Source organism: Monodon monoceros, unplaced genomic scaffold (assembly GCF_005190385.1).
Source record: "Monodon monoceros isolate NGI ecotype Baffin Bay Population unplaced genomic scaffold, NGI_Narwhal_1 Super_Scaffold_15, whole genome shotgun sequence".
NCBI lineage: Eukaryota > Metazoa > Chordata > Mammalia > Artiodactyla > Monodontidae > Monodon > Monodon monoceros.
The window spans coordinates 79,502,482-79,526,864 of record NW_021703771.1 but is presented as its reverse complement, the minus strand read 5'-3'; the positions used below and the strand labels follow the sequence as shown (position 1 = coordinate 79,526,864).

General features: G+C 53.8%; 1 protein-coding gene across 1 annotated transcript in view; it reads right to left on the bottom strand.

The window, feature by feature from the left end:
- SYNJ2 (synaptojanin 2) overlaps positions 1-24,383 on the bottom strand; it is a 96,956-nt gene that overhangs the window by 38,929 nt on the left and 33,644 nt on the right. Inside the window, exons 3-5 of the mRNA XM_029224317.1 lie at positions 16,070-16,340; positions 12,134-12,359; positions 5,213-5,296 (exon numbers count right to left, since the gene is read on the bottom strand). Of these exons, the coding sequence (XP_029080150.1) occupies positions 5,213-5,296; positions 12,134-12,359; positions 16,070-16,340 (581 nt within the window). The remainder of the gene's footprint in view (positions 1-5,212; positions 5,297-12,133; positions 12,360-16,069; positions 16,341-24,383) is intronic.

Genomic DNA, 24,383 nt, shown 5'->3' with positions numbered 1-24,383 from the left:
ACCCTGAAACACACGTAAGTGTTTCTAACGAGTCTGCACGACTGCATCTGCAGGACTCCGGGAAGCTGGGGGCCAGTCAGGAAGCAGCAGCCCACAGCAGGAGAGGACACGGCCCAGCCCCGGGACAGGGCACGGCCCTTCGGATGCCTCGGCCCTTTCTCCCTCACCCAGACTCTCGGTGTGGACAGGGCAAGGAAGGACCCTTGTAGGCATGTTCCCATCCCCACAGCAGTCAGTCCAACGCCACTGCTGATGACACGAAGGGCACCACCCACAGTGAATGACCAGGGCCGTAAATGGGCAGAAAGGATCCCTGACTCCAGTGGTTCTCAAACTGTGGTCCCCGGACCGGCAGCATCAGTGTGCCCTGAGAGCTTGTTAGAAATGCAGATTTGAGGGCCCACCTCAGACCTACTGAATGAAGGTCTCTGGGGGTGGGGCCAGGAACCTGTGCTTTAACAAGTCCCCAGGTGACTCCTGCACAAGGTGGCTCACATATGCACACACGCCCCCCATGCTACAGTCTGAGAGGTGCTGGTTTCTACCTAATCATCGTCGTCATTCCCTTTTTGCTGGGGGTTTGAATGCCTGGGAGGGGACAAGGCAGCGGGACAAGAGCAGCCCGGGGGTCTGTGTCTACACCCGCACACAGGGCACCCTGCCCACAGCCATGTCCCCCCGCCTCCTAAGTGGACGGGGCGTGGGCAGAAGGGGGGCCTCGGACACTCTCCGGGAGGTCATTCGTCCATCAGCTCGACAACCCGTTAGTCCAGCTGCCTAAGGCTGCACGTCCCGACACTGACCTGAATCTCTCCTCTCTGGTGTCACCTAGTCCTGAGGCCACAGTCTGTCAGAGACTCAGGGAGCAGCTTCACGCGGGGCTGAAATGAAACCACTGCTGGCTCCGGCACACAGGAACTGACCGCGCTGCTTTTTTTAGTCTCCCTCCTCCCCCGGCCAGGTGGACACTTGGCCACTCACTTCTGTCTGGTCCCTAAAGTCAGAGGTTCAATCCCAAAGATTCCAGGCTGAGCCTGGAGTGGTTGGAAGAATAATGCCTGGCTGAGTCCACAGAGAGCCTCCCTGAGCACTTGAGAGGGTCCCAGGGCCACAGATGGCATCTCTGAACCTCTCCCTCCCCCTCCACGGCCTCCCCTAGTTAAAGCCGCCAGCATCTCTCATCTGGATCCATGCCACCGTCCTACCTGGTATCCTTACCTTTCATCTTCTTCCTCCAAACTCCAAAGCTTACTTAGGCCTCATCACCCACCCCTTGAACCCTTTAGCACAGCGTCCAGAGCGTGCAGAGCCAGCTCCTTCCGGCTCACAAGCCACGGTATGCACACCTCTTCCCAGCTCTGAGTTCAAGCTGTTGGCTTGAAATCAGCTCTGATGGGAGTATTTACACCACAGAAATGGGCAAATGCTACAAACCAAAACTTCTCCCTCCTGGCCCCAAAATAACTGTTTTACCAGCATAACCTTGAGTGATTCCCAAGCCTTCTGCACACTGGAGTCATCTAAGGGTCTTCAAAACAGTACTGATGCCTGCTCCCACCTGCAGATGTGCTGATGTAACTGGGATGGCATGCTCCCCGAGCGCCAGGAATTTTATGAGCTGCCCAGGTGATTCTAACGTGCAGCAGTTTGGGCACTACCGGGGTAAAAGTCAAACTCCTTAGCGTAACATACAAAGCCCATGTTCATCTGGGCCTCGCCAGCCTCTCTAGTCTCACCTTTCACCACGACCCCTGTCCCCCATGCCCGGGCTGCAGGGAGCAGAGCCAGCACAGGTCCCCAGATGTGCTCTGACGTAGCGGTTGCAACACCTGCATCCGTGGTTCCCTCTGCAGGCTGCCTTCCTGGCGTGGGTGATTCCACCCAATCCCTCTCAGGTCAGTTCAGACACCCAGCCCTGCAGCCTGAGTGGACTGTCCGTCCCCAGAGCCGCCACAGGGATCTCAGCCTTCCTCTCTCCCAGCTCTATTCGTACAACACTGTTATGTCCTGTCACCTCCACCCCGAAGTCGGGGGCGACATCTGATGTCAGGTGCCTGCACGTACCAGGGGCTTGATGAGTGTCTGTGGGATGAATAAATGGCTTCCCCCGGGGTGTGTATGAGGGCTGGGAAGTGGAAGAGCCTAGGAGACTGGTGCTTGTGCCGCACATGAATGCAAAAATGTGAGGACACTGTCGCTACACCGCATGGTGTCCTCATGGGGCCTTCACGGGAAACTCCTACTCCGCTTGCAGGACGCAAAGAGCCGTGCTTCTCCTGATGCAAACGCAACTTGTGCTTTTTGTCTCTTAGATGCTATAACTTACGTTATTAACACCATTAACAGCCACCATTTTTAGTACTTTTTAGATTCTAGATACTGAGCTAAATTCTAATACATCCTATGATATTTAATCTTCTCCATAACCCTAGGAGATTGTTATCGTCAATCCCATTTTACAGAAGAGTAAACTAAGGCTATTTATAATCTATTATAGGCTGTTAATAATCTATTAACAAGATAAAGATGAACTGCTAAAGGTACATGGTTGCTGGAAACGCAGTCAGGATCCAGGAGTTTGTAATGAAGGCGCTATGCCCGTGATAACGTGCAGACAAATCGTCATCCCACGGTCCTCTCTGCGCACCTCCGTGCCCCAACCCCGGCGGGGCTCATCCATTCCCTTGGGGTAACTGCAAAAGGGCGAAGGCGCAACACTGCAACTTAAAAAGCAAGCTATCTACCCCCAAATCTTTGCACTTTTCATCTAACCTAAGTGAAGAAGGAGGGGGAATTTTTCAAAATAGAGAAAAACAACCAGGATTGATCATCAGGCTTGCTATTGATAGTTCGGGTAGGGTGACTGAAAGTTGCCCTCCTGTGCCCTAGGAAGATGACCTCATCTCTCTTTGATGATGGATTGTATTTAGAGGATAAACACGGGTATTAAACCCAAAGGTTAGCAAATCCTTAAGATTCATGAACGCTAAAGCCTTTTGAAACTTATTTTGAAGAAACCATGGAGGCTGTGGAAGAGGCTTAACAAGTGTTATGAGTCTAAAAGATGCTACAGCTACAGAAAAGCAGGCCACCCAAGGTCCATGGATGCTGACCCAAGTCAGAGTGGGGGACAGTTGTTCCAATGCAGGGTCAGGCTGTGTCTGGAACACCAGAGGAGTCAAGCTGGAGACCAAAATTAAAGAGGGGACTGACAAGTTTTGTCTTGTTTTTAGAAGAGGGAGACCAGAGTGTGGAGAGTCCTAGAAATAAGACAGAAATGGCCAAAGGAAGGCCCTGGAGAAGACGAAATGGAGAAAGGGGGAACCACGAAGGTTCCTGAAGGTCTGAGAATTCAGACTTTGTGTGGCACGTCCCCTGGAACACCCTGTAGCGACAGACTGTGTGCAAAGCAAGGAGAAACTAGCTAATAATAATAATAATGGAGCCATCCCAAACTGCGTGAGAGGGTAAAACAGATGAATTTCAAAGGGTCCTTCCCAAATTCTAATACTCTATCATGACCACCTCCCAGTTTTGGGGTTTCTTACAAATCAAAGGAAAACTCCAAATCTAAAGAAAATCAAGTTTCAAAACCCCTTTGAGCATGTCCAGAATAGGCAAATTATAGAGACAGAAAGTAGAACAGTTGCCCAGGCCTTGGAGAGGGAATGGGGAGTGACCACTGATGGGTCCATGGTTTTCTTAGTGGTGATGAAAGTGTTCTAAAATTAGGTTATGGTGATGGTTACACAACTCTGTGAATGCATTAAAAACCATAGTATTGTACACTTTATATGGGTGAGCTTTATGTATGCAAATTATATCTCAATAGAGCTGTTTAAAAACAAAGCTCTCTTGGGATGGCCTCCAGAGGAGATCTCCACCCATCCTCAGGGGTGCACCTCTGCCACCACTTAATGCCATCAGCTGTGGCACACGTCTTAGCTGTTCCTTTCTCGTGGAAACACTGAATGTTAATTGAGCTTTTGCCCACAGAACTGAGACACTCATCCACCCGTCTCACCTAAGGGCTGACAAGGTTCCTTTCCACGGCTTCCAACTGCACGATGACAGCATGAGGACAAAGTGCCCATGGCTGAGGCTGGGTCAAGTCAAGGGCGGGTGAGACCCAGCGCGTCAAACACTCCAAGAGCCTGGCAGGTGGCCCTGGGCCTCTCTAGCCACCGGCTGGTGACCCAGCCACCGTCACACAGAGCTCTCGGGAAGGAGAGCCAAGGCGACGCAGGCCCGGGCACAGTGGTCTCCTGAGGGCACCCACGTCCCCTCCAGCCAGGCAGGAAGACCGGGATCGGTGTGGAGGAATCAGGTCCCCTCGGCCGTGACCCTCCCAGGTAGGAAAGCAGTGTGCCCCTCCACTGACAACAGACGTGCTCTTGGACCCACACCCTGAACTCGTCCCAGGAGACAGAAGGCCAAATACCTCTGGCACCGGCCAGTGCCCTGTTGGGACGGCAAGGAGTATTTTTAGAAATCACATGAAAGCTCCGTGCAGTTCGCACGCGGTCCCACAACAAGCACCTCCAAACGCCGGACCTGCCACACGGCCGCTGGGGCCCCCAAAACCTTTCAAAGCTTTCCAGGAGAGTCGCAACTCTCTAAAGACATCTTAGGGGGCCTTCCCTGGTGGCGCAGTGGTTGAGAGCCCGCCTGCCGATGCAGGGGACACGGGTTCGTGCCCCGGTCCGGGAAGATCCCACATGCCGTGGAGCGGCTGGGCCCGTGAGCCATGGCCGCTGAGCCTGCGCGTCCGGAGCCTGTGCTCCGCGACGGGAGAGGCCACAACAGTGAGAGGCCCACGTACCGCAAAAAGAGAAAAAGACATCTTAGGCCACGCTCTCAACACACTGAACTTGGGTCTAAGTGAAGGTAACTGCAATCACACGATGTGGTCCACTTACCACAAAGACCTTCCACCTCACCAGTGTCATCAGTGAGCTCGAGATCGGAAAATCACACAACGTATATGTCTCTGTGTACGACACCACACACACACGCGCGCGCACACACACACACGTGCACGCTCACACAGACGTGCACACACACTGTGACCACTCAGCTCAATCCAACTGGGCTGGGGAAAAAGACCAGAAACTGCCATGAAAGAAATATGACTAAAAGAAACAACTCACAGCCGTTTAGAAGAGAAGAGTGCGCGAACACTGACACACGGGACAGGCTCTTTATTACCTACCTGAAGCCCTGGCTGCTCCCAGAACAGCGGAACGGAGCCCCTGATCTGAACAAAAGACGACACTCCATCACCCGTGTAAATCATCTGTGGCACAAGGAGACAGAAAGGGAAGGTATTCTTCAATGAAACCGACTGTCCTGGGGCCGGGTAACGGGATCCGCTGCTGAGACCCGACACCAGCCAGAGCGAAGGGCGACAGCGGGCTTGAGCGCCCTCTGCCCCTCTCCCAGCCTGGCCGAGCCGCTCCCCGCCCCGCGGGCCGGCCGGCGCTCACAGGCTTGCTCCGCTGCCCCCCAGCCTCCGAGGAGGAGGGTGCGGGTGGATGGAAATCCCACAACCTGAGCGACCTCCCCGAAAAGCCCAGCAGTCCCCTCCCCACCAATTTTAGGAACAGAGGCAAATGGGCTCTGGGATTTAACTAAGACCTTCCTGGGAGCCCTCTACTGTCACCCTGTCAACTGGCGAAGTAGCAGACAGCAACTGGAAAGGGACTGGAGGAAATGAAATGAACCAGCTGTAGCCCAAAGCCCTAGTTAGCTGCACTAGTCGGTCCTGCACTTGACAATGCAAGTCAAGACTTGACCTGAACTCACAGTTGGTCCTGGCCCTACACCACTGTGTTCTTGAACGTGTCAGGGAGTCCACACACACACACACACACACAGCCTCCACAAACTTCCAGGGTGACAGCACCTGCACAGACACAGACCATCCTTCACAAGTTAAGGAATGTATCTCCTTCCTACCCAACACACAGTTCTTCCAGGCTGTACCAACCCCTCACCCATCTACAGGCCCTTACTGATGCTCTAGTGCCAGGGAGGTCTAAAGGGACAAAAAGTACAGTCCCCAGCATCACGAGGGTGAGGGCTGCAGCAGCTATCGGATGCTGCCCTTTATCTGAGTAACTCTACCCTGGCCTGGCAGGGCTGGCCTCAGGCGATGCTACTGGCCCTTTCCATTTCTTAGCGGCCTGCTCCCTTACAGGGTAGCTTTCCATGCGGCTAGATCACGCTCAGATCACACATGCATTAGTAATTCTGCAGTGGAGGACCTGAATATTAGACCTGAAGGTTCCCTGAACTTCAGGAATTACATGAGCCTGGGAGTAATAATGTTGAGCTGAAACTCTATCCTTTAATCTCCAAAGGAAAAAAATGTACTGGGTGAAGAACTCGTCTGTTTTTAGATACTGATCACCAGCAAATTGGTTACGCTCCATTATTCCACTGACAAAAGCAGAAGAAAGTAGCGGTTATTTAAGCTACTGCAGGGAGCACAGGCTACAGCGAGATTAAAGGTATACAGCCTCTCTGCCTGTGTCCAGATTGCTGAGAGTCACCAATTCAGACAGTATCTCTATGTAAAGACAACTCATAACAGTGCCCAGGACCTGACGGAAGCTAAGGAACGATTACCCTTCACTTTACTTAATAAGTGCTAAAGGCACTACTTCCGGCATTAGACCACGCCCCTCTTGAGCTGGAACTTAACACAGAACCAGCTTTAGAAAAACACCGACAAGCAGTCCCAGCACTCCGGACCCCACCCCCGGGGCAGAAAGAAAAGATGCCTCCAAATTTCTCTATTCCTCCTCCCACATGAAAATATTCTAGTTCTGTGCCCACCCTATCATCAGGAACACCCACCTCTTTGTTCCCAAGGTGGTAGGACAAACCCCATCATCACACAGTAGTGATGGATTTAAAGTGCTTTCCTTTCTGGGCGAAAGAGCACAGGTTTTAAAACTAGTGGGAGCTTCAACACCTGGCCTGACCTCACAGAGGTAGTTTTAACAGAGGGCACTTGGGGGCCCTGGGGGAGGAGAGACAGGATGGAGAGTGAACGCAGGTCAGCACGTGAGCTCTGGGACACCACCGACCCGGGTCCCACTCCCCTCTGCCCAGCGGGGTGACCCAGGCTCTGTTCCTTAACCACCTCCTGCCTCGGTTTCCCTCTCTCAACGGAGTTAGCGTCACCTGATCACAGAGGGGTGACGTGCCGTGAAGCAAAGGAGGGAGCGTTCTGGGGCCCAGGGCGGTCACTCCTTCCCGTTCAGGTCGGAAGCCTCCTGCCCCACAGAACATGGGAACAGGGTTCAGGCCGCGGGCAGGAGAGGGAATCTAGGAGGGGACAGACAGAGGTGGGAGGGAAACGCAGAGCAGGAGGGGCTTCAGGAAGGGGGAGCCACCGTGGCGTGTGGCTCGAGGCCAGGCCTGGCACCGAGCGCGCCCCTTTCACAGAGTGGGGGAACAGCAGCCCAACAACCGTAACGAGAAAGGGACAAAGCAGGAAGCCTCGCCACTGGATAGAGACACTTTTCTCCAAAAGGCTTTTTGCTGAACTTCTGGTCCAGGATGAGGTGTTTGCAAACCAATTCCTTCCAGGTCTGCATTCTCGGGAGGACACTCACGGTCATCCTAACCTCCCTGATGAATCAGTGGCCTTATCTTCAGTAGCCAAATCGTTATCTTTTGTTTTGGGTAAATGAGGGGACTTTCTGTGCCGCGAGTCATGGCGGCAGAGCGGGCCCACCAGGTGGGACTCCCAGCAGAGCCGAAAAGACTGCAGACTCCGCCCAGGGAGACCAAGATGCCGTCCACACCTGCGCACACATGCATCTACACAACACAAATGTGCACACAACATATACGTGTGTGCACACGAGCAAATACACAACACACATATGCCTGCATGCCCACACAAAACCCCCTACCCACAAACGTGCACACATACACAGCCTGCCTTGGAGGAGAAAGACTGTTCTCTTAGGGAAAAACATAAAAGCAAGGCAGGAGTGGATGGTTTGAAAACACCTCCCTTTTCTGGCTCCCTGAGAGTTAGCCTCCACATCAGGGATCCAGCCTGCTCCGTCTCGCGCCATCGCTGGTCTGAATGACAGAGGCAAGCAGCCCGTCAGCCGCCCTCGTGCCTCTGCTACAGGACCTCCCCTCCCCAGTGGCTAAGGTCTCAGTCCCTTAGAAGAGGGCACAGGCCGGAGGTGACCTGCAGGCAACACAAGAGGGGCCAAGCTGCCCCAGCCAATGCTCCTTCCTGCCGCGGGCTCAGTGCCAATGTCCTCAAGTTGCTGCCTGCGCCCTCAGGTGCAGACATGATGAGGTTTCAGATCCTGCCATTTCTCTAAATGCCAGGTCACGAAGCAGGCGATGCCTTGTGTCTCCCTCTCCCTCCGTGGTTCCCCACCTCCCAGGGTCCTCGTCCAAGACTCCCCACCTCCCAGCGCCCTCCTCCAAGACTCCCCACCTCCCAGCGCCCTCCTCCAAGACTCCCCACCTCCCAGCGCCCTCGTCCAAGACTCCCCACCTCCCAGCGTCCTCCTCCAAGACTCCCCACCTCCCAGGGTCCTCCTCCAAGACTCCCCACCTCCCAGGGTCCTCCTCCAAGACTCCCCGCCTTGCAGGGTCCTCCGCTAGCACACAGGCCTCTCCCTGCCCTCACTTGCTCTGCTGTCTTTCCTTCTTCTCTCCAGGTAGGAGGCTCACAGCTGAGCACTGACCACTCACCGTGGGAGGCACCCCCGAGGGCCAGCTGGTCTGTCTCCTCCCTGCTGTGCCCCCACCCAGCAGGCTCCCGATCAGACTCAGCCGAGGGGCTCAGGACGTGCATCTGTGTTGCCGACGAGGACACCCCTGTATCGGCTCTGGGAAATGACCCCTCCCCTGGGGTCACCTTCTCCTCCACACACCAGGGCGGTCACGCTGTTTGGGGGCCCTGCTGGTGTGACTCGTCCGGCTCCTCCCTCCTGTGGTGGAGAGCACGGGGTCCCTGGGGAGCAGACTGAAACACACGCGCCCCACGAGAAACTGCTTTGGGTGCAAGCCCACGACCTCCTGCCCCACGTGTGCCTGTGAAAACGAAATCACCGTGGGGCTCACTTGCAGCCTCTGGGTCCCGGCAGGACAGCAGCTGGTGATGTCTGGCTGACTGTCAGCTCACCCGCTGCTCCTGGGAGCAAGGTCGGGGCGAGGGCCTCATCCAGAGAGCAGCCCGGAGGAAGAAAGGGAGGAAAAGCACAAACCCGGAAGCCCACAAAGCTCACAGGAGCCAAGAAAACCCTTCCCGCGCCCAAGAAGGGAGGCAGGTGCCGGCAATTTAAGTAACAGGGTGGGCTGCAGGAGTGGGGGGCAGGGCGCTGCGGGCTCTAAGGCCTCGCGGGCCGGCCGCACGCTGCTGGAGGGGACAGGGTCCCTGCCTCCGAGCACGTACACGGGGCAGGCAGGAGACAAGCACAAGTCACCAGGCACACTTAGAACAACCAGAGCAGAGGCCCAACCCTAGTCTGTAGAAAAATGAGAAGAGCAAGGACAATAGGGAGATTGTTCATAAAGCTAAACGCGCTGCATTGAAATAACAGTCCTGACCTGTTAAGGTCAGGTTATGTCCTTGTGTTGGATTGAATTGTGGCCCCCCTCAAAAAGATATGTTGAAGGGGCTTCCCTGGTGGCACAGTGGTTGGGAGTCCGCCTGCCGATGCAGGGGACGCGGGTTTGTGCCCCGGTCCGGGAAGATCCCACGTGCCGCGGAGCGGCTGGGCCCGTGAGCCATGGCCGCTGAGCCTGCGCGTCCGGAGCCTGTGCTCCGCAACGGGAGAGGCCACAACAGTGAGAGGCCCGCGTACTGCAAAAAAAGATATGTTGAAGGCCTAACCCCCAGCACCTGGGAATGTGACCTTACTTGGAGATAAGAGCCATTCCAGATGCAATTAGTTAAGAAAGGTCAGGTTGGAGTAGGCTGGGCCCTCAATCCAATATGCCTGGTGTCCTTATGTAAAGGGGAGAAACACACACACAAAGGGAGAAGATGCCACGTGGTGCTGGAGCCAGAAGGGAGTGACCACCGGGCGTCAGAAGCTGCCAGTGGGAAGGCTCCTCCCCCAGAGGCTTCAGAAGGAGCGCGGCGGTGCGCACGCCCTGATCTCGGGCTCTGGCCGCCAGGACTGGGAGACAATACATTTCAGTCCTTTTTCAGCACGTCCCCACTCCCACCATTTGCGGTGCTCGTTACAGCAGTTCCAGGAAACCACTACGCCTTCTTACATTTTCAGTGTTAAAATGTCTTACCGTTTAGGAACAGACAGTGATAAGGAGGGCAGTTGCTTTATCAATGACTTACTTGGCAAGACACAGTAGATGGGACCCCAATTTTTAAAAAACTGGTTGAAATCCAAAAAAATCTAAGGGGCACTAAACAAGGTACTCTCTGCCCGAGGGCGGGATGGGGAACGGGGCGAAGGCTGAACCGCAGGGGCTCGCTCCAGGGCTGCCCGCTGGAAACCTAAATCCCGCTCAGTTACCAGGTTCAGGGTCTCTGGTATTTTGATTTGTCCAAAAATGCTTTGCATCTTTGGCCCCCACTTCCCAGCACAGCGCTCAGCCTGTGGCAGGTGAAAAGTAATTAAGATCTGTGGAATGAATTGAACGGTGCAAAGACTAATGACACAAGGGTAAAGACCGGGATGGAACACCGTGAGGAAGGCCCCCATCTGGGGGCCTCGTTTTCTCTGTCATTTTTAACCAGGTGTTTATTTACCAGCCGCGTCTATGTCCAGGAGAGCTGAAGTCACAGGCAAGAAATTGCCCCTCTGCTCATCTTCAGGCTGCTGACTGGCATCCCCCTACCCAGCATCTGACCCCAAGAGGACCCTCCCCGCTCTGTGCCCTCCGAAAGCCCAGGCAGGTCCAGCTCACACACGGAAGGCAAGTGCTCAAATCTGTGCTGAATTAAACTGGCTAAAGTCCTGGTAGGAAACACCTGTCGCAGCTGCAGCCGTAAGAGGGGATGCAAAGTCCCATCACCACTAAATAAACACGGGCTGCTTGCAGCTTGACACCCACGGCAATACTACATCTGTGCCTTTCATGGGCTATCCTTTGATTTATTCTATCTGTTAGTCTACACGGTGGTATTATCCTACTGTGTAGGATAACATCGCATGTTCGCAAAAAAATCGCCTGTTAGCAAAAAAATAATAATAAATAAAGCAGCTGTAAGAAAGCATCTCTGGGAATGAGAACAGAATTTAGGGGGGAAAAAGTCAATGAGAAATTAAGCAGAAGGTTCTATTCCACGGAGCTGAAAGCAACTGCTTCCTCACATGCAGATTTCACAACTCCCAGCTGCTAAGACTTGCTTCCAGGAGGAAGCTTCAGTGGATCTAGAATGAAAACTAACTTCCTTCTCTCATCCTGCCATTATTCAGCTACTTACTTTTGTCTTAAAAAGATTTTCAAACCCTATTGGTTCATTTGTCAGCTGCTCTCTGAATAACCGCCACCCTTCATGATATCACGGCAAAAATTCCTTCTTTTTAGCTGAAAATACCCCTGGGTAAGCAACACTTTTCCAGCGTGAGAAGAGAATCAAAAAAGATACAGCATGCAGGGACTTCCCTGGTGGCGCAGTGGTTAAGAATCCGCCTGCCAATGCAGGGGACACGGGTTCGAGCCCTGGTCCGGGAAGATCCCACATGCCGCGGAGCAACTAAGCCCGCGAGCCAAAAACTACTGAGCCCGTGTGCCACAACTACTGAAGCCCACGCGCCTAGAGCCCGTGCTCCACAACAAGAAAAGCCACCGCCATGAGAAGCCCGCGCACCACGACGAAGAGTAGCCCCCGCTCGCCACAACTAGAGAAGGCCCGCACACAGCAACGAGGACCCAACGCGGCCAAAAATACATAAATAAGTAAATAAATAAATGTATTAAAAGAAAAGATACAGCATGCAAACCCGAGGCCACATTTGCAAACAGAGCCCCAGGGACACATTCTGTGCTCCTGGGAGAGCGAGGAGCCACGTTCATGAGAAAACGCCTCCAGCACCCCCGCCTCCAACGGAAACAAGTTTGCACAGGTTCCTCTGCTCTGAACCAGCGGGGGCCACGGGCCGGCCTGGGCACTGACCTGCTCCGTCTCCACGAAGTTGGACACATGGCCGTCGTCGTTCACGCCTCGGGTGTGGAAACGAGCACCGGCGCGCTCGCAGCTGATGCGGGAGACGAGGCAGGCCTTGGCCTGCTTGTGAGAGGCGTACACCGTGCGGACGGCCACCACCCCGCAGATGACCTTCAGCAGCCAGTCACAGCAGCGCACCTGGTGCTGCCTCAGGGGCACGTGCAGCAGCTGGTTCCTGCAAAACAGAGCCCCACAGTGGTTCAGGCCGCCTCACATCCTCGAGGGAACACCGTGCCCAAAGCAAGTCGGGGAGGTGCCCAGGGGCTGCCTTCCCACACTGCACACTCCCCACGAACTCCACACTCGGGACACACAGCCCGGGACGTGCGTGTGCCTCAGAGACACCCCAAACGGCAGGGCCACGGAGACACGTGCAGCAGGAAAGGGCTAGGAGTCCTTTCCTGAAGCTACTCCCAGGCGTATCAGTGAATGGAATCCAGGTGCAGGTGTGAGTCAGTCACAGGCCTTTCAGGGAATCTCAGAGAAGACTCTGTTTACACTGATGGCCTCTGCGGCTTTTGATAATAAATCCCATCGGTAAAAATTTAATCATGCTTTATGACGGCAGGATAGTGATAAATAATAAAATGACAGGTCATAAAAATAATTAAATATATGCATGCTTACATGCTTGCTTAAATTATCTTTACATCCCACAAGGTGAATGTAATGAGGGCATTACAAAGCAATGGATAACAAATAAACTGGATGAGATGAACATAAAACCTAATGAAAGTTCTAGTACTTCCTCCCCATACCCAGTGGATTGTTCTGGGTCTCTGGCATCCACGATGATAATCATGGGGATAAAGGCCAACTTTTATCAAGGGCACCGAGCACCGTTCTAAGTGCTTCGGGACGGATCAACTCACTTCATCCTTGAAACAGCCCTGTGTACCAGGTGTTATCATTCACCCCATTTTACAGATGAAGAAACTGAGGCACAGAAGAGAAGTACTCGCCCAAGGTCACGGTGCCAGGAAGCGGTAGCATGGAGTTGGAGCTGTGCTCTTCACCCCGAGCCTCTCCTGCTGAAGGCCCTACCTTGACAGCTGCACCTGTGCATGGCCACACCCTGCTCTCATCTCTCACTCGCTCGGCCTCCCCAGCGCCCACTGGAGCTTACCGAGCAGGTAAGTGGTTGCTCTGAGAAGTGGGGCTCGGAGGGCGTGCACGGGCCTCAGGCTTCTTCCGGGCTCCACACGGTTCACCCAGGGGACCCAAGCAGTGCCGTTCTGAGGCCCCTAACACGCTCCCCAGGAGGCAGGAACCACCACAGGGTAGCAAGCTAATCTAGGTCACAATGCCCTATTTGTTTAAAAAAGGCAGCACTATTCCTGCCTTAAGCAGGTCTCTCCTTTCTGGAGAAGTGTGCCGTGAGCTCTGACGTCTCAGGCGGCTTCTCTAAGTGGCAAGAGGCAGCCACTCCCTGCTCTCAGGCCAGCCTCCCCGACGTGACCGCGTGGGCACTAAGAGACACCCCCCGCCCCAGGAGCAGGGCCATGCCTGACCTCTCACACCAGGGCGCTGGTCTGCCTAAAGAATGATGAGCATGAAGCATTACTTTACAAAAACACCTTCCCCTCTTCTGAAACCCTCTCTAAAATTCAGATGATAAACCATCTTCGGTCATCCCCGTATGAAATCAGCATCAAAGGAAGGCCTCCAGAATATTCCAGGGTCTTCCAGCCACACGGCTATGGCTGCCATCAGTCACTAGGGGTCAGGAGAAGGAACCGTTTGCCAAACAGATAGCTCTAAATAATCCTGTCTGTAGTCACACTGGCCTGACCCCCTGTGGGAGGACAGCTCATATCCTTGAAGGAAGAAACCCAAACCTACAAAGGAAAACAGCCTGCGTCTCCTTCCAGGACTGGATGGTACTAGGAAGCAACGATCGGTGGGGAACAGTAACCAGCCCAGAAAAATGCCTTCACCCTGCTGTACACCAGCCACGTTCAGCGCTGACCCCCATCTGACACCAGATGTGGGTTCAGACCTTGAACACCGCACCCAAAATGGTGGGTTCAGGCCATCAAGCCCGTGACCACGCAAGCTGGGGCTGACTCAGCTGTGGTCAGCTCCGTGGGTGCCGCCCTGAACCCAAACACCACGCCCTGGAGTGTGGGATGGCCCAGCAGCCTAGCACCTCCAGAGCCCAAGACAGTCTAGTGTCCACTTGGGGCCTCCCCCTCCCCAAGCCCCTCTCCTCCTTCACTCTGTGATTCTATGCGTTGTCTTCTTTGTGGATCTCAAATCTCCAACCACAGAGCTGGCATCAGGAGGCCTGGAAAGAGCAGGTACAAAGGGCAGTCCAGATTCTCCAGGCACCCAACAAATGTTACAGCCTCTGAGACCTCTAGCCTCGGCTCATCAGACAGTCCCAGCTGAAAAGGAGCCCCCGGCCTAACAAACACCCCTCATAACCCACAGCCCCTGTGTCCCTGAGCTTAGCTGCCTTCAGGGGCACGTGCACCTGCAAAATGGAACCAGTGATTCACAGACACACCATCCCCTGGACCTGTTACTCAGAGTGTGGTCCTCAAACCAGCAGCAATGGCGTCACCATTGGCTCCTTGCTAGAAATGCCGAGTCTCGGGCCCCAGCCCAGCCCTGCTCAGTCAAAATCTGCATTTTAACAAGATCAGCAGGAGATTCACACGCTTGAAGTCTGAGCATGCTACTGCCCCCCAAACTCAACAAAACCAGAGAACCTAAGAAGATTTGGTGGGGCAGGGAGTATGGGGACACATGGAAGGATATGGTGAACCCTCTTTCTCCAAATGGAAGTCAGGAACTCACTTGTGGGAGTCCCAAGCACCAAGCAAAGTACACTTATCTGGTGATGGAAACCTATGACCTCCTCTGTTTGGGTAAAGGAGGGATGGATAAATAAAGGGCACAAAGAAGCCTCATCCGTCCTGACTCAGGGCTAGAAACTGGGGTAGCCCCAAAGGCCACCGCTGGAATCGAGGAACGCCTCATTATGTGAGGTGTACTGGAACAATTTCTACAGCAGGATTTTCATCACTTTTGCTTCTGACTCTCATCTCCTGGTAAATCTGAGGGGAACAGCTCCATTGCATGTGAATCGCTGTACCCCCCTGGCTCTTTCACAGGACTGGGGGAGGGTCATGACCCCTGGAGCCCAGAAAGGGAGATAATTGACATATTTATAGGGTCATCCGCACTGGCTAGTCCCTGAAGGAGCGCCCAGATGACCCTAAACATACAGAAACCCAACCACTTTTGCCTGGGCTTCAGGTCTGTCTTACACTACTGCACACCACCTTGGCAGGATGACTCAGTTTTGCCGTTGATACAACTGGTTTGGTTTCGTGATTAACAGCATGGGATCTGGAGACAGATGCCTGGGTTCAAATTCCCTCTGTTATTCAAGCCTCAGTCTCCTTACCTGTAAAGTGAGGATAACAGACCCTACTTCATTGGTTACTATGTGGATTATGTGAGTTATGACCCCCAGAGAACTTAGAACAGTGCTTTATAAATGTCGGTGGTAAATGTCTGTACACTGGAGGATAACCAGGAGAACTGAGGGGACCAGGGGCCAGGGAAGCACTGAGCACAGGCCCAGGCACTTGGGAGAAACCGGGAGATGCTGCCACTTGTGCTCTTTACTTATGGAGCAGATTTTCCTTCCTAAGTCTGCATTAAACCATGTTGAGCACCCTCCCTGACCCCTGGTGGGGAGTGGGGCTTGTTTGCCTCTCATTGTGTGGAGTGTGAGCGGGCACAGATCACAGCTCTCACAGGTGACCCACGTGCCGGGGATGATGCAAAGTGGAGATCAAGGACAGAGGCGCCCATCGGAGCCCGCCCTCCATGTAAGCTGTGGGCAGGAGAGCCCGGGCCCCAGGGCCTCACCAGAAGAAGGAGTTGCCCCACTCAGAGCTGTCATCGCCCTGCTTCTGTGCCCGGACAGTGAGGTCGAAGCAAGACCCATCACTGGGCCACGAGAAGTAGAAGACCCCTGAGTTGAGGATCTTCCTCAAGGCTGTGAGGCGGTCCTCCTCCTTGGCCTCTTCCTGAAGTGGGTAAAAGTCGGTGGCGGTGATTTTGTAGATTTCGGCCTCTGGAATTCTGCCCACAGATGTGCAGCCCGTCACCAAAACCAGGAAGCTCAGGGAGGTGCCACCTGGAAGGGAGTGAGACATGGGGGCTGAGGATCACGGGCGGCAGAGCGGCTGGCGGTGACGCGGGTGATGGGCAGCCGGGCTTTCAGCTGCAACCACGCAACTTCCTGTTCTCGCCTTTGCATCCCCCAGACCTCGCCTTCCTAAACTCCATGGCTCAGGGGTACGCCCTGTCACCTGAGCCCGAAGCCTGGAGCCATGGTTCCAGAGCCCAGTCCCTGTCCAGCAGCGGCAGTGTCACCTGCAGCCTGTTAGAAATGTGAATTCTCGGCACCACCCAGGCCTCTGGGGCCGGGCCAGCAGGCTGCGCTTACCAAGCCCAGGTGGTCCTGCTGCCCTCCGGAGTCTAAGGATATGCCTGCCTGGAGCCTTCCCAGCCCCACACCTCAAGCCTCTCAAATCCACCCTCCCCACGAATCCTCAGGGCCCCAGCCGGACTCAGTCCTCCAAGCTCCATCGCTGGAGCGGCCTCCCAAACCCGCTTGATCGCAGACCTCCCTCCTTTGCTGAAATCCTTCCAGGCTCCCACTTGCCCACAGGGCTGAAGTGGGAACATCTGGGAGGTCCGAGCCACTCCTGCCCACCTCCTGCCCCTTCCCACACACAGTGCCCAGGGTCCAGCAGCTTTTACAGGCCGTCTCTGCAGCTCCTCAAATGCGCCCTTGCACCCCTGGGCCTCTGCCAGAGAGGCCTTCCTCAACTCCCTCCCCAGTCACCTTCCCACCCTCAGCCTCTAGACCAGCAAGAGCCTTCCCAACGCCTCTACCCAGCCCCCTTCCCAGGAGAACTCCTCTCCACCCTTCTGGGGTCAGGTCGGCAGCGCCTCCTCCAGGGAGGCTTCCCTGCTCTCCCAAGACACTGCTGGGTGTCCCTTCTAAGGGCTAAGTGGTAGCCCTCGTCACACACAAAGCTAACAGCCTCCTTCCCTGCGTGTGTCCCCCAGTAGACTGGGGGTTCCTTAGGGGCAGGGCTCTGTTTGGTTGTCATATCCCAGCATCCTGGCATTGCATACGGCAAGTGTTTGATGAACACTTCCTAAATAGGCCAATGAGAGAGCAGCTCGAGCCTCCCCTCCCCCGGTGAAAGGTTACCCCAACCAGTGCGGACCCCACTGCCAGGAGGAGGACACACCCCTCTCCGGGGATGCCACCACACCATCCACGGCTGTCTTCCGTTCCAAGGCAATGCTTTACTCTGGGGACAGTGGGGACACTGCCCCATAGTCCCCTTTTTCAGGAGAAGGCCCAGGAGATAACTTGGGTAACTAGCCTTTAGGGGCTGGTGTGATTCTGGTCCAGAGCACACTCCTCCCATCCTACTGAGGTTTAAAGGACCCGATCCCACCAAGATCTACTCCAAATGTTCAGTGGTCATTATCCGGAGCAATGGTGGTCAGCGTCCTTAGATCTCTGGACACTTTGCTAAGACCCCTAAGACTGCCAATTCCACTGCTCACTTATGCTAGGCTCCTTCCTCACACTGAATGAGAAAAAGAGTCCTGCTGGGGGTCGGGTAACATCCGGTTTTTATTAAAGAGCCCTTCATTTGATAAATAGGTCACCACTCGTACCAGGCCTACCGGGGGTTGGGGGTCACATACAATAGGCAACCATACTGGCTCGTATCCCACGTCTCCAGTCACATGATCAGGAAATCATTTTGAAACAAGAATAAGGCAGTTATGTTGTGGACAGTGCCAGGTGTCAGGGGGCTGAGTTTCTTAAGCAGAACAGGCGTCGTTTCTGGAAGACAGGTGGGGTTTATGTGGGGTTGACATCCTCAAATTTCAGCCTCACAAATACAAAACCTACCCCAGCCTGTGCTAGAACCAATGCCCATGCATCCCATCTGCCTCTTCCGATGGGCTCAGCACGGGGTGAAGCAGAGTTCGAGAGCTGTCCCCTTGCAGTGGCCAGAGGACAGCCTGGTGGTCTAGGCTGTGAGCCCAAGATCAGACTCTGGAGGTGGTGGGCTCCAGGGGAGGCGTGGAAAATTCTACTTTACATCTCTCCATCCGAGTCATGAAGTGGGTTTCTGGCACCACTCCCTCAACAGCCTCTGCGTCGGGGGACCGAGTCCCTGGCAAGAGTTCCAGGGTGCTCCGAAGACAGCACGCACTTCCTGCGCAGGGCAGTGGCCCGGGGGAGGCGTGGGGCGGGCGTGCAACTGCAGGCGTGAAAAGGCTCTTGAAATATATGAGAGCGAAGGGAAGGGGCCGCCACCACCGAGGCATCGGGCTCCCGAGTCCTGGGACGAGGGGCTCAGGAGAGGGTGAAGAATAAGAAGAGCTACCACGTGGGAGCACGCTGGAAGCAGATACTTTAGTGACAGTTAATCCTCAGGGCGATGCTTACCGTGCGCCGGGCACCATTCCACACACTTCCTCCCAGCACCCCCATTAGGGAGGTACCATTTTTAGCCCCATTCAAAGGAAGGGAGACAGAGGCACAGGGAGGGTGAGTAGCCTGCCCGAGGTGGCACAGCGGGGAGGTGGGATTCGAATCCACTTTCTGGCTATCCCACCCGGGCAAGTGAGTCAAGCCAAGTCTGGTTCCAGAGCCGGTGCTCTTAACCGTGTCCTTGCAGAAGTATGGCCAACCTGCCTAACAGCGCCGCTATCTGACACAAGAGACTGTCCCTGGGGAGCTGAATCACCCGCCCGGTGCACAGCTGGTCTGTGTTGGACCAAGATGCAAACGTGGGTCTCCCCTTGGCCCAGGCTCCACCTGGCCATAAGGTCCAGCGGCCTTCAACAACTTCGGCTGTTGTCTCTCTAAGAACTGTGGTTGACCAATGCACCTCTCGCTCATTTTCAAATTGACACCAGAAGGGTTCACTATTAGTTTAAGTGGTTGTGAGTGATATATTTTCCATCATGTGCTAAATGCTGACATGTAAAACCATTGTGGGCCTCTTTACCAGCATCCGGTGGAATCTAGACGGTGATTCATACTCACATCATCTATTGTTTAAAGGAATCCATGAACAAGATCTTCTTTAACAGACGGGATTTTCCCTCCTATTTCCAGTCCACTCTCCCCGCAGAACTTCATCCTAATGTCACATTTTGTGCTTCACCTGACCATATTGTACAGCAATTTGATTCTGCAGCTCCACGTCTCCAAACAGAGTGGCTTCTGGCTTGAGTTATCACTCAGGCAATGATTTTTAGTACACGATTGGTCAAACGAGGTAAACGAAACATTTTTGTTAAATAATTGTTTAACAGAAAAAGTAAAGATTTGTCGGAAAGGCTTCTCTTAATGGGATGGATGGGACTTACCGTTCACGGATAAATATTATTTATTGATGGAATGAAACTGTCAATAGATTCTATATCAAGTCTAGTTCTATCTTCCACTTTTATAAGTGTAAACACTAAGAGACCTCGTTCACATTAATAAATAGGTGGGAACAGAAAGAGCTTCATTACAGAAATGTCACTCAACCCTTCAAAATCCTTCTGAGCTACACGTTAAAAAAAATCACAATACTCTATCAACAAAATCACTGTTAATGCTGTCAGCTGATGCCCCAATTACTTCCATTTTGTGGAAGGCAAACAACTGACTATCACCTGGCTTGTCGACAAACCTGCTACCTTGTCACTGAGGTGACTGGCTTCCTCAACTGCTGACAGTATCCTGAACTGTCCCTGTGTTTGGCACCCTAGAGGCATTTACTTCCGAAGCAGCTCACCACGGTGAGATTCCGTGCAGGGGAAAGGTAAGACAGCAGACGGGTGGCCGTGGATGGAACAGAGAGGGTGAGAAACCGGCCCCTCATCACAGGACATGTTTAGGCAAACCGATTCCTGGAAGGAGTGGAGGGCTTGGAAGCTGTTCTCAGATCTAACCATGTCCTGCACCGTGGACAGTCTCTGTGACCCCCAGAAGAACAGCCCTAGGCCTCCGTCCCTGCAGGAGGGGGGCCTGCCTGGCCTGCTCAGCCTGGCAGGGGTCACTCCAGCCCTGGCATCACCCTGTCTACCCATCTGTGTAACAGCCCCCGTGCTCTCATGCACTGCAGGAGACAGGGGTTGGGGGTGGTACCGTGAGGATGCTGTTAGCCTGTGATCCCACACAGAAGGCGTCTCTAGGGATAAAAGTGAGGCCGGTGGGACGTGCCACCCGCCCCCCCCCCCCACCGCCGCCGACCCCGGCGTGTGAGAAATCCCCTCTGCCGTCACCTTGAGCACGGGATCCAAGCTGTGTTTCCAGTAACCCAGGATCAATTTTCTCACGGCCCAGAAGTAAACTGGACCTGGGACGGGGGTGGCGATGTCTCAGAAGTCATTAGTCAAGGCTGAGTCCAGGGGCTTGAAACCAGTTAGGGCCTTGTAGCAAGGCGAAGACAAAAGCCAAGCTTGCCTTGGCCTCAGAAGACGGGGCTCTGGGCTCTGCATGCCTCCAATGGCCTCTGGGGCCTCAGACAAGCCCCAGGCCCTCTCTGGGCACCAGATGGGCTCCCCGTCCCTTCCAGCTCCAACACTCTGGTTCCAGTGCTCTGGCCCAAGCAAGACCACGCCTGGGTGAGAGGTTGCCGGCCAGAGTCAGGCGAGGAGGGGGTGAGGGCAAGAAATGGGTCACAGGCCAAAACGACACGCCGCGACCAGGAGAGGTCACGGCCGCACACAGAGGCAGCCTGAGTGTACAGCGTGGGGCAACGGAACGCAACCAACTCGACATGTACACTTGTTCCCGGCGACAGGGCTTCAGTCTGGGAAGATGAAAAACGTTCAAGAGACGGATGGTGGTGATGGTTGCACAACAGTGTGAATGTCCTCCATGCCACTGACCTGTGTGCTTAAAACTGCTTAAAATGGTAAACTTTATCTTATGTATATTTTCCCACAATTTTAAAAAGCCTCCAAAACCTCAATATCAATGTAGAAATCCTCTCCCTCAAAGCCCAGCTCCAAGTCAGAGCTTCCCAGGAGAAACCCCGACCCCTGCAGTGCCAGGGTCCGAGTCTCATCTGTGGCCACCTGTCGTCCATCATCTGGCTGGGAAGGGCGGGCGCTGGAGTCCCGATGAGTCAGGGGCAGACACAATGGTTCATTCAGGGACAATGCTGGGCATTTTCTGTGTTGGGTTTTCTCTGTGTTTGCTCGGCCTCGGAGTTCTCTCCCCGGCCAGGTGCGTACTGATCTCAACCCTGGGTGCCTACAAACTGTCTTACCTACTCGTCTGCTGGTAGAGGATACTCTCAGATCCGTGAACATGGGACTCAGGGAGCCTAGGCTTCCCCAGCTGTGAAGTGATGAGCTGCGGCCAGAGGAGCCTGGAGCTCCCGCCCCTACCCCTTACCAACGAGCTCAGAATTCTAATTATCTGTATCCACCTGCTCACCTCAAGTACCTCTTTATCCTTCCCTGCCAAGAAGATGAGAGCAGTGAAGGCAGCGGTGCGCTGGCAGCTTTCACCAGCTCCCGGGAGCCAGCTGAGCACATCACAGTCCAATTCCACACTGGCCTGAAGTCAGCCGCGGTGGGTGCATTTACACCACAGAAATTGGCAAACGCGACCTGTCAGGGAGTTCTCCCCAGAGAGATGGAAGTCAAACAGTGGAGAGCACACCACTGGGTGTAAGTATTAAAATAAATTATTACAACTGATGGCCATCCCCTTTCAAGACTTGCTGGAGGACACTGCCTTCCCCGAATCTCAAAGGCTCAGAGACTCAAAATTCCCTCTCCAGAGACGTTCCATTCTGCGGTGACTGCCCAGAGAAGTCAGCCCTCGACTGGCCTGGGCAGACTAACCACGACCAGGAAGGAGTCCCCGACCTGAAGGCACTCAGCCTGGGCCACATACCTAGTTCTCCCAGAAAGACCCACCCCCTGCAGGACAGCCTCCCCCAACACTCAGTACCCAAGTTCAGTCCACGTTCATTCTCTCATGTAAGCCCCTTCAGAACTATGTAAGATAGACTTGAGGCAGTTTTCCTGCTTTTAGAGGAAATTAGAGATTAAATTAACTCGGGTCAGTCTGTTGAGAAGCCGAAACTAGATTTGAGGAGGGCTGTCTGGCGGAAGGTTTACAGGACTGGCATGTACAGTTTCACAGGCTGTGCACTGCACAACTCCAGGAGACGCAATTCATTAGAGACCTCAATTTCTTCAACCCCTGAGGCTATGAAATAGGGAGGCCTTGAGAGCTTAGGTGAAAAGGGAGTTAAATCCCTATAATCATTGGGATAAATTCTTTCCATAACTATACTCTCACTTTCTATGCTTTGTACTGTGTATGTGTCAGGAAGTCCAGCTCCGGGGCTTATTGTGGGGGCTCCACCCGCTTCCTGCTGCCATTTCAGAGAGGAAGGAGGGACTTTGGCTCTCGAAAATCTACGAACCTGTGTATGTTTCTTAATTTCTAACATAAAAGGCTGTTTTCACTGAGGTAGATTGAAACTGAACAACTGCCCCAAGTTAAGAGCCTGAGGGCGGCCGACTCCCACCAGGGCTGGTTGTCTCCCTAGCAAATGAAAGTTGGAATTTCACTCTTGTGCTGCTGACACCCTCCACAGGTGGGAAAAACAAAACAGACCATAGTCCTGGGGTGGGGACGTGCAGTGGGAAAAGAAATTCAAGTTAAAGCCAAACACTCCTCAGTGTAGCCAAAGGGAATTTGAAAAACTCAATGACAAGGCCCAATGCTTCCATCCTTCAGATACCCTGGGCACTTTCAGAAATGCGTTGAGAAAGGCCAAATAATCCTGACATTCCAGAAGTCAAACGCATTCTCACCATGCTCAGGGAGCCTGGTGGGCAGGGCTGAGGGTATTCAGAGGACACCAGAAATGGGGGCTGGGGACCAGAGACTGTGCTCACTCACCCCTCAGGGGAGGGTGGAGGGCTGCAGGCGGGGAGGGCTGCAGGCGGGGAGGATGGCCTTCTCCAGGGCAGCTTTAGGAGTTGGTCACCTCTCTCCACTCCCTGCCCCGGGCACTCCCTGCTGGGCACCCGCAGACACCCTGGCTCACTCTGACAATGTCTCTGGGGGCTGCCACCCTTCCCAGTTAGGACCAGTTCCCTGGACCTGACCTCAAATCATAGCCCAGGAAGAAAAGCTTTGCCCTGGGATGTGGGGAAGGTACTGCCTTCCTGGCCTTGAAATCTCAGCCTTTCTGTTCCTTCCAGGACAGAACAGCCTAGTGGTTGAAGGAAGCCGCTGTAGCCAGAAAGCAAGAGTTTAGACCCCAGTCGCCACTTGAGGACTGCCCGACTTCGGGCTAGTGACATATGAGAAATGGACCATTAATTTATGTACAAGAAGAATGTTGCCAAGTATAACTAGGATGCCAACAACTGTAACATATCTTAAATGTCCAGGTGTTGTAATATAAAAACTGTGTCACAGCACAGATGAAATACAACGCTTAAGCTCTCTGTCAGTCACAGTCCCAACCTCACAGGTTGTTGGGAGAGCTGAGTTAATAAATTTAAACACTTAAAACAGTGCTAGCACAGAGTAAGCACCATGTAAGGTTAGCTGTCATCCTCATATCCTCATGACTGAGGAAAGGCCACAGGAATTTTTCATAACCTCAGAAAAAAAACTGCTGCAGGGGGAAAAAATCTACAGAAACCCTTGGCAGGCAGCACATCTTCACGAAAAAAGCAAGGGTCTGGAGGCAGGTAGATCCAGGTTTGAATCCTACCTAAGCTTCTTAGGCAAGCTCCTTTTACCCTCTGAGTCTGTTTCCTTTACTGGAAACGAGGATAAAGATACCGTATCACGCTGACTTGTTTTTAGGATTAAAGAATCTAATGTATACTTAGCCATTGGCACAAAACAGACATTGAATAAGTGCATTTTGTCACGAGGGTACTGAATGCTTTTCCTAAACACTGTTGGGAGATGATCAATGTCATCATCATAGTTCAGAAAATAACATCCCACTAAAGAAAAGACCAGAAAAGTAACGGCAAACAACAGGGCTGTTCCGTCAGCTTTCAAAATCCTCAATCCAGGAAAACAGCGGCTCCGTGGATGTGGAGATGCACGCGCTCAGCTCGGGAAGAGCCTGCGTTTGGTGAACTC